Source organism: Procambarus clarkii, chromosome 10 (genome assembly GCF_040958095.1).
Source record: "Procambarus clarkii isolate CNS0578487 chromosome 10, FALCON_Pclarkii_2.0, whole genome shotgun sequence".
Lineage (NCBI taxonomy): Eukaryota > Metazoa > Arthropoda > Malacostraca > Decapoda > Cambaridae > Procambarus > Procambarus clarkii.
This window is the reverse complement of record NC_091159.1, coordinates 48,211,812-48,227,158: the sequence shown is the minus strand read 5'-3', so window position 1 is coordinate 48,227,158 and position 15,347 is coordinate 48,211,812. Positions and strand designations below refer to the sequence as shown.

The following is a 15,347-nucleotide window of genomic DNA, read 5'->3' as shown; positions in this document are numbered from 1 at the left end:
TAAGGGGAGACATGATTACTTCCTATTAAATCCTCAGGGGAATTGGCAGGGTAGACAAGGATAAACTATTCAACACTGGTGGTACGCGAACAAGGGGACACAGGTGGAAACTGAGTACCCAAATGAGCCACAGAGACGTTAGAAGGAACTTTTTCAGTGTCAGAGTAGTTAACAGATGGAATGCATTAGGCAGTGATGTGGTGGAGGCTGACTCCATACACAGTTTCAAGTGTAGATATGATAGAGCCCAGTAGGTAAAGGAATCTGTACACCTGTTGATTAACGGTTGAGAGGCGGGACCAAAGAGCCAGAGCTCAACCCCCGCAAGCACAACTAGGTGAGTGTACACACACACACACACGTCCCACCAGTGTTGCCGCACCACCAAGGTGTAGTTATGACACCTGACACACCAGAGCCCAACAACAAATGCTTCTCACGTGACACGTCGTGACACACCACTACCAATCATGTGCCAAGAACCTTGCTAAACCACTCTCTTAGCTCTTAAAAGAAATCAGCACGAGAATATTGATGGAGAGAGACAGATAGACATACAGAGACTGACAGACGATGACATACAGAGACAGACACAGACAGATAGACTTAAGAATGGTCCAGGACGGACCGAAACGTCGTCACCCCTTCACCTTCTAGTGTGTGGTCTGGTCAACATATTTCAGCCCCGTTACTGTGACTCCTCGCCTGCAGACAGAAACAGACTGTCTAACTCCTCCCGTCCCGAAGGCAAGATATCACATTGACTGTTGTGTTGGTTGAGAGGAGATATCTTGATATTTGTTATATTTAGGCCTCTAGCCTATCCTGGTAATTTCAAAGTTGTATAAACTCAAGACTTGTGTAGTGTTGATATAATTGTGTGTGTGTATTTACCATTTGTGTCTGCAGGATCGAGCTGTTAGCTCTTGGACCCCGTCTTTATTTTCATTCTATTATATCTCTATTATATCTACTGCATCTCTATTTCCCTCACACGCTTAGGCACTCAAATCCCCAGGAAGCAGCCCGTAGCAGCTGGCTAACTCCTAGGTACATATTTACTGCTAGGCGAACAGGGGGCATCAGGATGAAAGAAACTCTGCCCATTTGTTTCCGCCTACGCCGGGGATCGAACCCAGGCCCTTAGGACTACGACTCCCGAGCGTTATCCACTCAGCCGCGAGGACCCAAATATGTGTGTGTGCATAACACCCCAAGGTTGTAGTCGCCTCAGGTGCCATATAGGTAAAGGATTCGGGTACGGAACGACGGATTCCATTTTGGGTGCATTGAAGACTTCCCGGGAGGAGTGTTTGATAAAAGGAAAGTGTGTCCATGTTATCTTGAGGTTATCTTGAGATGATTTCGGGGCTTTTTAGTGTCCCCGCGGCCCGGTCCTCGACCAGGCCTCCACCCCCAGGAAGCAGCCCGTGACAGCTGACTAACACCCAGGTACCTATTTTACTGCTAGGTAACAGGGGCATAGGGTGAAAGAAACTCTGCCCATTGTTTCTCGCCGGCGCCTGGAATCGAACCCAGGACCACAGGATCACAAATCCAGCGTGCTGTCCGCTCGACCAACCGGCTCCCTATGTTGGCAGCTTGTGACTCCTCCTCTGTCCCATCTCTGTCTCTCTCTCTGTTCCTCTCCGTCTCTCCCCTCCCCTTCCCGCGTCACAGCCAGGCAAGACAGGAGGGGGTGTGTGGGGGTACAAGCCGTCACCGCGGCCTGACAGTCCTGCACCTCCCGGCGGACCTCAACTTTCCCCTCTTGTGTAATGGGTCTTCTCTTTCATTGGAACATTACGCCCTCACACACACACTGTTGTTGGTCTCCAGTCATCTGTGTGTGGTGACGCGAGGCCGGCCGGTCACACCGCCCCGTCACGTGCTCCATTGTTCACGTGTTTGGTGTCGTCGTATCTGTACTCACTCGTACCTGTAATCACTCACCTGGGCGTACTCACCTGTGTATACTCACCCGGGTGTACTCGCCTGGATGTACTCACCTAGATGTGCTTGCAGAGTCGAGCATTATCTCCTAGCGCGCCTTCCTAACATTTTTGTTCATTTAACATCACAATACAACCTGTTTAACTGTGGTCAATTCCAGATACCCAGATAGGATAAAAATAAACTTTTAGCGAAATACAGGACACAAGAGGCAATCAGTTCACATGAACATAAGAACATAAGAACAAAGGTAACTGCAGAAGGCCTATTGGCCCATACGAGGCAGCTCCTATCAATAACCACACAATCCCACTCATATAAATGTCCAACCGGATCACAACATGCCAATGCTGTGGGAATGGCGACGTCAGGTGCTCTTAACTTTTACAGCGAGCTTAACAGAGCAAACATGATGAACCAGGAAAATGATAAAGTAGATTATGAGGCCCTTAAGTCCAGGAAAACCCCTCACGGTACTTTTGAAATCACTTGTGGCCAGTCTTGAGTACTGCCGTCCCTCCCTCAGAGCAGGAGAGGGCGCTGACACAGACGGGGAACATTTACGGTAAATTGTAGACAGTAGACAGTAGACAGTAGATAGTTGACAGTGACAGTAGACAGTGTAAACTGTACCTAGACTATTAGCATCGTTTCGGAGCTCTCAAAATGGCCTCTCTGGAAAGGTGACGAGAGAGGTATCATGTAATATATCCTACTCCATCATACTATTGTAGTTGTTTCAGATTTAGCTACTGAGAACGAAGTGTCCATGTAGCACGGGCTATGGTGAGCCCGTAAACATCTTATTAGTTTTACATCATTCTCCCAATTCTGGTTTTCCTTTAGTTAGGTTTATATAGCATCTGATATACGAATATTGTTTGCGCTTATGTTCCACAAAAGGGAAATTATGAAAGGTTGTATTTTTTGGGTATTCGTGTATATTTTCGTGATTTTCATGTATTATACATCGTTTATTCCTTTAGGCCTAGGCTGTGGACGTGCATTGAACTTGTAATTGCTTGTTTACTGATTTTTAGTCATTTTTCATCACCGTGATGAGTCTTGTTCCATCGTTGGTCGCGCGGGTATATTGGTCGGCACGAGGCAACCTGAACTACTGTTGTCTGTCCAGAGGTGTAATGTTTCTGATTTTCTTTTCTTTCTCATACACTCTCTCTGTCTCTGTCTCTCTGTCTCTCTGTCTCTCTGCCTCTCTGCCTCTCTGCCTCTCTGCCTCTCTGCCTCTCTCTCTCTCTCTCTCTCTCTCTCTCTCTCTCTCTCTCTCTCTCTCTCTCTCTCTCTCTCTCTCTCTCTCTCTGTCTCTCTGTCTCTCTGTCTCTCTGTCTCTCTGTCTCTCTGTCTCTCTGTCTCTCTGTCTCTCTGTCTCTCTGTCTCTCTGTCTCTGTCTCTGTCTCTGTCTCTGTCTCTGTCTCTCTCTCTCTCTCTCTCTCTCTCTCTCTCTCTCTCTCTCTCTCTCTCTCTCTCTCTCTCTCTCTCTCTCTCTCTCTCTCTCTCTCTCTCTGTCTCTGTCTCTGTCTCTGTCTCTCTGTCTCTCTCTGTCTCTGTCTCTGTCTCTGTCTGTCTCTGTCTGTCTCTCTCTCTCTCTCTCTCTCTCTCTCTCTCTCTCTCTCTCTCTCTCTCTCTCTCTCTCTCTCTCTCTCTCTCTCTCTCTCTCTCTCTCTCTCTCTCTCTCTCTCTGTCTCTGTCTGTCTCTGTCTGTCTCTCTGTCTCTCTCTGTCTCTCTCTGTCTCTGTCTCTGTCTCTGTCTCTCTCTCTCTCTCTCTCTCTCTCTCTCTCTCTCTCTCTCTCTCTCTCTCTCTCTCTCTCTCTCTCTCTCTCTCTCTCTCTCTCTCTCTCTCTCTCTCTGTCTCTCTCTGTCTCTCTCTGTCTCTCTCTGTCTCTCTCTGTCTCTCTCTCTCTCTCTCTCTCTCTCTCTCTCTCTCTCTCTCTCTCTCTCTCTCTCTCTCTCTCTCTCTCTCTCTCTCTCTCTCTCTCTCTCTCTCTCAATTCTGTTTACAAAATCCTTTCTAAAGTCGACAATTTCCTCCCTAGGATGGATGAGCCGACGAGCATTACTGAGAGGAGCCAGAGGAGAGAGGTGAGACAAGACGAAGGAAGAAGAACGAGAGGCTACAGAAGACCGGACGTCAGCCTCCTGCAGGTCCTCCTCTACCTGCTGCTGCTGACGTCCTCCTTCGCCCGGTCTCAGTGCCCGTGGCCGAGGGAGGTGACGGACCTGAACGGGTCGTGCCTGTGCGCCTTCAACCTGCAGAACGAACTCTCGATCCAGTGCACGGCGGTGAACTTCACGTTGCTGATGACGGTGCTGCACCAGCGGTCCTCCAGCGTGCCCCTCGACCTCCTCTACGTCAATAACACCCGCGTCAGCGTCCTCAATGATCGCACCTTCGACGGCCTCGTCATCGAGAATATCCAGGTGAGGGAGTCGACCTCAGGCGCAGTCTGAGGGCTTAGAGAGCCTGAGAGCTGGTCAGTTATGCTTTCCAAGTGGTGGTATTTACCCAGTGAAGGAGGTAGTATCCGGAGTGTGGTAAAGCCTTACCAAGCCTGAATTAAGTGAGATACTTAATTCGTATTACCCCAGTGAAGGGGTAATAGGGATTAAGTAATATCCAGCAGGAAGACTGATTGATGTTTGTTGTGTTTGTATGGAACACTGTCCTCGAGTGTCTTAATCCTCCTGGACCACTGTCTTGGGTTACTCGCTCAGTCATTTCTGTGCCAGCGCTGACTCTTGAGCGCTGACTCTTGAGCGCTGACTTCGACACCCACTGCCACGTGTGGCCACACTCAGAGGTACACCTGGCACCACGTGTGGCCACACAGGCAACACACCTGGCACCACGTGTGGCCACACAGGCAACACACCTGGCACCACGTGTGGCCACACAGGCAACACACCTGGCACCACGTGTGGCCACACAGGCAACACACATATAACCTTACAAAATACTGTCATGAATTGACACCAACCCAGAAGGACTACACCGTGTTTTGTGTGTGTGTGTATGTGAGTGTGTAAGTATGTATGTACGCGTGTGTGCTCGTGTATGTAAGTATGCATACTTACACAAAGGAGGAGGTAATGCAATACTTACATACTTATCTAAATGCATACTTACACACCACCTTACACGTTAGGAGGTTGTTTAGGAGGGGGGGGCGGGAAGGAGTCTGGTAGCTGAGTGGACAGCGCACAGGACTCGAAATTCTGTGGCACGGGTTCGATTCCCGGATCAGGCAGAAACAAATGGCCAAAGTTTTTTTTCACCCTGATGCCCCCCTGTTACCTAGCAGTAAAATAGGTACCTGGGAGTTAGACAGCTGTTACGGAGCTGCTTCCTGGGTGTGTGTGTGTGTGGGAAAAAAATTTAGTAGTTAGTTACAGTTGATTGATTGACAGTTAAGAGGCGGACCGAAAGAGCAGAGCTCAACCCCTGCAAGAACAAATAGGGGAATACATACATATGTATGTGTGTGTATGCGCATGAGTGATGGTGTGTGCACGAACACACCAGGAAGTCGAAGAGGGCCCCGCTATGTTGGCTTATGCCCTGTGTGTTTGGCTGTGCGTGATTGGTGTGTGTGTGTGTGTGTGTGTGTGTGTGTGTGTGTGTGTGTGTGTGTGTGTGTGTGTGTGTGTGTGTGTGTGTGTGTGTGTGTGTGTTTACTAGTTGTGTTTACTAGTTGTGTTTTTGCGGGGGTTGAGCTTTGCTCTTTCGGCCCGCCTCTCAACTGTCAATCAACTGTTTACTAACTACTTTTTTTTTTTTTCCACACCACACACACACACACACACCCCAGGAAGCAGCCCGTGACAGCTGACTAACTCCCAGGTACCTATTTACAGCTAGGTAACAGGGGCACTTAGGGTGAAAGAAACTTTGCCCATTTGTTTCTGCCTCGTGCGGGAATCGAACCCGCGCCACAGAATTACGAGTCCTGCGCGCTATCCACCAGGCTACGAGGCCCCCCCTCGTGTGTGTGTGTGTGTGTGTGTGTGTGTGTGTGTGTGTGTGTGTGTGTGTGTGTGTGTGTGTGTGTGTGTGTGTGTGTGTGTGTGTGTGTGTGTGTGTGTGGGGTTGCTCCTCCTGACTCGCCATATGTAAGTTAGGGTGTGGGCGTATTGCTTCAATGTCTGTCTCGTCCGGACGCCCAGAGGGTAAGATACAGTGTCCAGAGCCTCACTCCTCTCTTGTCGCGCGTGTGGGCTATAATCAGACGGTGTGGGAGCCTTGTCCTCTGTGTCGAGGCTAAAGTTATGAAAGGGTCGTGTGCAAGTTATCTGACTCATTGGATATATATCTCTCTCTCTTCCTCCCTCCTCCCGCTGCTGCTGCTGCTGCTGCTGGTGCTGCTGCTGCTGCTGCTGCTGCTGCTGCTGCTGCTGCTGGTGCTGCTGCTGCTGCTGCTGCTGCTGCTGCTGCTGCTACTGCTGCTACTGCTGCTGGTACTGCTACCTTTGCGGTGTAGTTCTCATCGTGTGGGATCTTCAACGTGAGCGAGGGGGCGTTCAAGGGCCTGGAGGACAGCCTGGTGAACCTGAACCTGCAGGACAACCGGCTGGCGGAGGTGCCCACCGCCTCCCTCACCAGGCTGCGCAAGCTCAAGCTCCTGGACCTCTCCGGCAACAAGCTCACCTCCATCCCAGACGAGGCCTTCAAGGGCCTGCGCCTCTCCACCCTCAAGGTAGGCCTATGCTCGCTCTCTTTGTCCTTGGGGTCAGTCTTCCACAGGTCCTCTACACCTTTCTGTCCCCTCTACACCTCCTCTGTTACTGAGTATTCTTGTTAATTGATTTCTCAGTCATTTACCCAAGCAATTACGAAACCTCTACATCTTTCCTCATTCCTGGCGGGTTGGTTTACGTGTTTCGAAGCTTTGCTAAAGTGTTTAATAAATATAAAGTTCTCCTTTGATCAAGGTAAGATGCTCAGGCATCGTAACTGGACGCGTGAGTGCCCGTTTGGGTGCTGGTCTAGGGTGGCACAGTGCCAGTCTGGGTGCTGGTCCAGGGTGGCACAGTGCCAGTCTGGGTGCTGGTCCAGAGTGGCACAGTGCCAGTCTGGGTGCTGGTCCAGGGTGACACAGTGCCAGTCTGGGTGCTGGTCCAGGGTGACACAGTGCCAGTCTGGGTGCTGGTCCAGAGTGGCACAGTGCCAGTCTGGGTGCTGGTCCAGGGTGACACAGTTCCAGTCTGGGTGCTGGTCCAGGGTGACACAGTGCCAGTCTGGGTGCTGGTCCAGGGTGGCACAGTGCCAGTTTGGGTGCTGGTCTAGGGTGGCACAGTGCCAGTCTGGGTGCTGGTCCAGGGTGGCACAGTGCCAGTCTGGGTCCTGGTCCCCGGCACAGTGCCAGCCTGGGGTCAGTGGTGTGGGGCCTGCTACTCAAGTTGACTAAAAAAAGCATCTTAAGTATTACTTTTACTCCTCAGTAAAAGTATGAAAAGTATCAATCACACATCTTATGACTGCTCGAGACCCCCCAGATGTGCAAGACACCTTATTAAGGACCAGTGAGCTTTCTTAATCTCTGTAACATGTGCTAACGAAAGCTACATTACTACTACTAAAGATAATAATTGTAGTGACTCCTTTCTGCGTGTCTCCTCACCCCAGCTGGCGGACAACGAGCTGTCTCTCTCAGGGCGGACCTTCGCGGGCCTCGAAGCCTCCCTCAAGAATCTTAATCTCAAAGGCACGAAGCTGCGGGCGGTGCCACAGGCCCTCAGGAGCCTGCCCGTCCTCGCCTTCTTGGACATCGCGCAGAACCAGATCCGCAGCTTGGAGGGAGGTGAGTCTGCTGGCTTGATGTCTGCTTTCCTTGGCCCGCCTCCTAGGGTTGGGCTCTAGCTTATGACGACTTCAACCACTACTTGTAATGACTACAACCATCACTCGTGATGACTACAACCACCACTCATAACCACCACAACCACCACTCATAACCACCACAACCACCACTCATAATGACCACAACCACCATTCATAATGACCACAACCACCACTCATAACCACCACAACCACCACTCATAATCACCACAACCACCACTCATAACCACCACAACCACCACTCATAACCACCACAACCACCACTCATAACCACCACAACCACCACTCATAACGACCACTCATAACCACCACAACCACCACTCATAACAACCACAACCACCACTCATAACCACCACTCATAATCACCACAACCACCACTCATAATCACCACAACCACCACTCATAACCACCACTCATAACCACCACAACCACCACTCATAATCACCACAACCACCACTCATAATGACCACAACCACCACTCATAACCACCACAACCACCACTCATAACCACCACAACCACCACTCATAACGACCACTCATAACCACCACAACCACCACTCATAACAACCACAACCACCACTCATAACCACCACTCATAATCACCACAACCACCACTCATAATCACCACAACCACCACTCATAATCACCACAACCACCACTCATAACAACCACAACCACCACTCATAACCACCACAACCACCACTCATAACCACCACAACCACCACTCATAACCACCACAACCACCACTCATAACCACCACAACCACCACTCTGTAATGACCGCTTACCCTGTCGTAATAACCGCGGCCTTTATAAAAATAACCCAATGTTCCCCAGTATTAATCCTGTTATCGTGTTATCTCTCGTGATCGTACTATACGCTCTCTGTTGGACATCTCTGTCTCTCTTCACTCAATACCCCAGCTTAACACTGTTACAGTCCAGCATGACCCCTCACTGGACTGCCACGTATGTAAGAGGAATATTAAATGAGGAAGATACACCAAGGACAAGGGTTATTCGCTTATTACTAATTATAAAATAAAAAACCATTAAAGCACTGCCACCACCTTCCCGACCAACCATACCTGAATGTGCCAATCACCGATCCCCCAGGAAGGCAAGGAATCAGTAACCATGGGACTCCGGGTAATATGAACTTCAGAAATAAATTTTGGAAAATTAGTTTGTGTAATTTACGTTACTAATTTGAATCCAAGGGCAACTTTAGTATCTATTAATAGTAGGAGAACATGGGGGCTTCCAATACAACACCTAAAAATGACAAAGAAGCAAAATATATCAAAGGGGAGTTAAGTGAATACCACTGGACAAGCTATACAATTTATTTTATGAAACATGTAAATTAAGACAATTTGAACACATCACCTATTCTATTTCCCTAGAGGCACAATGGATATTTATTGAGGACACGAAAACTCAAGTGCTACTCTACCTTAAATACCCGCACCACGGCCACGATGTTGATGGCTGCCCTCAGCCCCGAGGATACGGGCTTGCGGCCCTGTTCCTGATACACTCCCAAGACACACTGATGAAATTTAGTTTTTCCAACTTATTGCTGGGAAGGATTACTCCTCCCACCATCTAATACAGCCCCAGGGCTCCACCCATTATTTTGGCCCTGGCCAACCATTTAACACGTAGGCCTGAGGTCTGGCTCTCTAGGGCCAATAAGGACTTGGCCCTTATCTCAGGCCAATCACCTTCACTGATCTGTCGTGGAAAGCTACATGAATTCCTGAAGATTGAGTCAGCTCTCCCCAGCTAAAGAGAAGGGGGACAAGGCGCGTCTATGGAGCCCAGGCACCTGCGAGCAATGTTTACAAAACTGATAATTTATGTTCAAGCCTGTCTCCTCTAAGATAGGAGTAGGGACATTTGACTCTGCCTGGTATGGGGAAGGCCGCTGCTGAGAGGGACAGAGAGGGATGAGAGGGGGTGGAGAGGGAAATATCTGAGTGGGGAAGTTGAGTGGGAGAAGCCAAGGTATCCACGACCACCCTACCCTCAGGTCAACCTCTTGACCCTGACAAATGGGCGACAGGGGGGGGGGGAAGAGGAGGAGACGAATGACGGCCAAGGGGAGGGGAGAAGGAAGGAGGGGAGAGGGAGAAGGAAAGGAGGGGAGAAGGGGAGGGAAAAGAGGGGAGAAGGGAGAACCAATGATCTGAGCCCCAGATCATTACAACTCATAATCACCACAACCACCACTCATAATCACCACAACCACCACTCATAACCACCAAAACCACCACTCATAACCACCACAACCACCACTCATAACCACCACAACCACCACTCATAACAACCACAACCACCACTCATAACCACCACTCATAATCACCACAACCACCACTCATAATCACCACAACCACCACTCATAATCACCACAACCACCACTCATAACAACCACAACCACCACTCATAACCACCACAACCACCACTCATAACCACCACAACCACCACTCATAACCACCACAACCACCACTCATAACCACCACAACCACCACTCATAATCACCACAACCACCACTCATAACCACCACAACCACCACTCATAACCACCACAACCACCACTCATAACCACCACAACCACCACTCATAACCACCACACCCACCACTCATAACCACCACAACCACCACTCATAACCACCACAACCACCACTCATAACCACCACAACCACCACTCATAACCACCACAACCACCACTCATAACCACCACAACCACCACTCATAACCACCACAACCACCACTCATAACCACCACAACCACCACTCATAACCACCACAACCACCACTCATAACCACCACACCCACCACTCATAACCACCACAACCACCACTCATAACCACCACAACCACCACTCATAACCACCACAACCACCACTCATAACCACCACAACCACCACTCATAACCACCACAACCACCACTCATAACCACCACAACCACCACTCATAACCACCACAACCACCACTCATAACCACCACAACCACCACTCATAACCACCACAACCACCACTCATAACCACCACACCAAGGCCAGTGTAGGTGTTCCAGTACACACCGTCACTTGTCACTTCACTCCGTCTTAAGCCCAGCCACTTGGGCTGGACGGTAGAGCGACGGTCTCGCTTCATGCAGGTCGGCGTTCAATCCCCGACCGTCCAAGGGGCTGAGCACCATTCGTCCAAGGGGCTGTCACTATGGCGGTGGACACACCGCCATAGTGACAGTATTGGGCAGCGCCACTCATCCTGTGAGTGGACACACCGCCATAGTGACAGTATTGGGCAGCATCACTCATCCTGTGAGTGGACACACCGCCATAGTGACAGTATTGGGCAGCGCCACTCATCCTGTGAGTGGACACACCGCCATAGTGACAGTATTGGGCAGCGTCACTCATCCTGTGAGTGGACACATCGCCATAGTGACAGTATTGGGCAGCGCCACTCATCCTGTGAGTGGACACACCGCCATAGTGACAGTATTGGGCAGCGTCACCCATCCTGTGAGTGGACACACCGCCATAGTGACAGTATTGGGCAGCGTCACTCATCCTGTGAGTGGACACACCGCCATAGTGACAGTATTGGGCAGCGCCAATCATCCTGTGAGTGGACACACCGCAATAGTGACAGTATTGGGCAGCGCCACTCATCCTGTGAGTGGACACACCGCCATAGTGACAGTATTGGGCAGCGTCACTCATCCTGTGAGTGGACACACCGCCATAGTGACAGTATTGGGCAGCGCCACTCATCCTGTGAGTGGACACACCCCCATAGTGACAGTATTGGGCAGCGCCACTCATCCTGTGAGTGGACACACCCCCATAGTGACAGTATTGGGCAGCGCCACTCATCCTGTGAGTGGACACACCGCCATAGTGACAGTATTGGGCAGCGTCACTCATCCTGTGAGTGGACACACCGCCATAGTGACAGTATTGGGCAGCGCCACTCATCCTGTGAGTGGACACACCGCCATAGTGACAGTATTGGGCAGCGCCACTCATCCTGTGAGTGGACACACCGCCATAGTGACAGTATTGGGCAGCGTCACTCATCCTGTGAGTGGACACATCGCCATAGTGACAGTATTGGGCAGCGCCACTCATCCTGTGAGTGGACACACCGCCATAGTGACAGTATTGGGCAGCGCCACTCATCCTGTGAGTGGACACACCGCAATAGTGACAGTATTGGGCAGCGTCACTCATCCTGTGAGTGGACACACCGCCATAGTGACAGTATTGGGCAGCGCCACTCATCCTGTGAGTGGACACACCGCCATAGTGACAGTATTGGGCAGCGCCACTCATCCTGTGAGTGGACACACCGCCATAGTGACAGTATTGGGCAGCGCCACTCATCCTGTGAGTGGACATACCGCCATAGTGACAGTATTGGGCAGCGCCACTCATCCTGTGAGTGGACACACCGCCATAGTGACAGTATTGGGCAGCGTCACTCATCCTGTGAGTGGACATACCGCCATAGTGACAGTATTGGGCAGCGCCACTCATCCTGTGAGTGGACACACCGCCATAGCAGCATGTACAACACTCCCCAATAGGAAGAAAACCCGCTGGGTTGTTCATCCTGTCACTTGTACCCAGACACAGCTGGGACTTGCTTAACTGTCTCAAGTAAACAGCTCCTCAAACAAGAAGATTAACATCTATTCACCCTTAAAAGCTTACGTTATCTTGCGGGTGCAAAATGGGGGGGGGGGGAGGAACTATCAGGAGAAAACGCCAAGCCATTATGACTATAGAGCGCTAAGAAGGGGGGTCAGGATAAGGATTTGGGATGGGGGGGGGGAGGAATAGTGCCCAACCACTTGGACGGTCGGGAATTGAACGCCGACTTGCAAAATGGGGGAATCTTTTAAGAACAATATCAATATTTAACAAATAGTGTTTTCCTAACTCAAACAATGTGGGGTTTATTATTCTACACACATTTCTAATGACTCTTAGATGTTCACATTCTCTCAGGTAGTGGTCAAGGCGGTGTCCATCACTCTCACCACAGATTCTGCAACTCCGCTGCTCAACTGTTGTTTCCATTCCGAATCTACATGGATATTTGTATCCAAGACGGATTTTTCCTATTACTGATTCTCTCCCTCGTCCTCCTCCTCCTCGTCCATAATGATTGGGATTGGCAGCTGCAACCATGTTGTACCATCGTACAGATTCACTTATTTGTGCTTCTATCCTCCTTTCATCAGTTACCTTGTCACGGTGATGTTGCCTGATGATACCTCTAATTTGTAGTAGAGTCTTGGGGATGAAGTATTCAATATGGTCTCCTTCAGCAGCCAGCACATCTGCTCGTTCATTCCCACATATTCCAACATGGGAGGGGAGCCCCCAACATGGGAGGGGAGCCCCCAACATGGGAGGGGAGCCCCCAACATGGGAGGGGAGCCCCCAACATGGGAGGGGAGCCCCCAACATGGGAGGGGATCCACAGAAATTTGGCGATTCTTTCCTGATTGCTTAGTACTCTCACAGCTCTCTTGATCTCAGCGACTATCGTAAGATTTTCTGCCCCATTTTTATTAAGGCCACAAATCAAGGCTTTGTAGCTCTGCTTGTGAATCACCGCAGATCACTGCACCATTAGTGTTTTGTTCAAGGAATCTTAACGCCATAACAATGGCAGTTAGCGCCGCTTGCGTGAAGAGACATAGTTCTCAATACGTGCTTTCAACGCGGCTAATGCTGTGTTGAAAGGCATTATTCCTAATTACAGTGTATGCTGCACCAGCCCTGTCATTGACAAGGTTAGATGACCCATCAGTGTAGATTTGATCTAATTCATTTCCGGTTTCTTTATAAATTTGTCTCAAGATACCTGTGCCTCATTTCTTATGGTATCATGTTGGACTTTTTCGTTGTCATTTCATTGATGATGATCTTGCATGAGTCATCCTCCCACGGAGGTAACCTCTCTACAGGCAGGAGCTCACGGGCTTGCTCAAGCTGGTGAAGCTCTTCCAGGTAGCAGACTGCTCTGTGATGACATTTTTTGTTTCTCCCTTTTCCTCCTGTAGGTAACACAGGAGGAAAACAACTCTGTTATTTCTTGACAATATCTTTGTAATGGGGATCTCTGGCTATCTTAATTACAAGCTTAGCATTCAGTTTCTTAATAACGTTTTTAACACTGCGGAGGGACAACTCTCGTAGACGTTTTGGCAGTTCTTGGGACTCCAAGAATGATTGTCATGGCTTCATTTTGGATGCTTTCAAGTTTTTTCAAATCGCTTTGGGAATAAGTGCACAAAACTGGTGCGGCATAGTCTATGACGGAGCGCACATAGGCCGTGTACATCATTTTAAACACAGCAATAGAGGCTCCTTGTCCATTCCAGGTCATAGCCTTCAGTGGCCTGAGTCGCCTTCTACATGTTCCTATGATGGTTGAGCTCCTCTTTCTTACCCTTGTTAGAGCCGACATTTTCCTTCCAAGGAGTTTAGTAAACAGTGTTCACACTGTTTAATTTTTCCCAAGGTGGGAGCTTGTATCAGAACATCATCTGCATATCCCACTTGTTGTGTTCCTTCCGGAAATTCAGTATTTACAATGGCGTTCATATGTATGTTAAATAGTGTGAGGCTTAAGACTCCTCCTTGGGGGGTCCCAAGTTCCATATTCATTGTTCTTGAGACTGCTCCGTTGAAGCAGACCTTGGCTTTCCTCCCTGTGAGGTAGTCTTCAATCCATTTCAAGAGTCTTCCCTGACACCCATGCATGCAAGCTCGTCCAGGATCGCAATCCCCTGTGCTTTGTCGAAGGCTACTTCAATGTCAACAAATACAGAATACTTTGCTGTGTCATTAGCCAAGTAATTAACTATACAATTTTCTGTGGTCCGTCCTTTAACAAATCCATTAACTCCCTCCTCTAGTCTTCCTTTTATATGTAACAATCGGTTTAGGATGATCCTTTCAAGCATCTTGCATGTGCATGACACGAGACTGATAGGTCTGTAATTGTTAGAGTCGCTGGGTTTAGGTATGGGAACAATTATTAGGTGTTTCCATTGTGCGGGCAACACTCCACTTAGCAATGATTTATTAGCCTGCTGTATGGGCTTTATCAAATGTTTGCCTTTGTAAAAGTTCCCACAGGCAAGACGCCGCCAGCAACAACGTGCTTGCTTGTAACCTTGTCGCCCGTCACTTTCTCACATTGTTCATCTCGTTATAAAAAGCCGTTATCGCGTATTCGTTCATCATGACCAAACACTCTCAAGGTGGCGGCTTGCCTCCTTGTGCACCCTACAGCGTTCACCGGCCTCCCTTATGTTATAGAAGGCAAACACGCCACTCACGCTCCTCCTATCAACCATTAGAGCGACTCTAATTCTATATTTGTTCACGGTCACGCCCCAGCACCGTCTCCCACCTGTGGTAACGGTGAACACTGTCACTCCTCCGTGCACTGCTCTTCCTGCCTTGCTCTTCCTAGCCGCGGCTTCGCCTGCACCAGCCACTAACTAT

At 49.6% G+C, this 15,347-nt stretch overlaps 1 protein-coding gene across 2 annotated transcripts in view; it reads left to right on the top strand.

Annotated features, from left to right (window-relative positions):
• LOC123774322 (leucine-rich repeat and fibronectin type-III domain-containing protein hattifattener) overlaps positions 1–15,347 on the top strand; it is a 98,242-nt gene that overhangs the window by 19,546 nt on the left and 63,349 nt on the right. For both annotated transcript variants that reach the window (XM_069322031.1, XM_069322032.1), the window contains exons 2-4: positions 4,009–4,393; positions 6,451–6,666; positions 7,596–7,770. In XM_069322031.1, the coding sequence (XP_069178132.1) occupies positions 4,010–4,393; positions 6,451–6,666; positions 7,596–7,770 (775 nt within the window). In that variant the 5' untranslated portion in view covers position 4,009. The remainder of the gene's footprint in view (positions 1–4,008; positions 4,394–6,450; positions 6,667–7,595; positions 7,771–15,347) is intronic.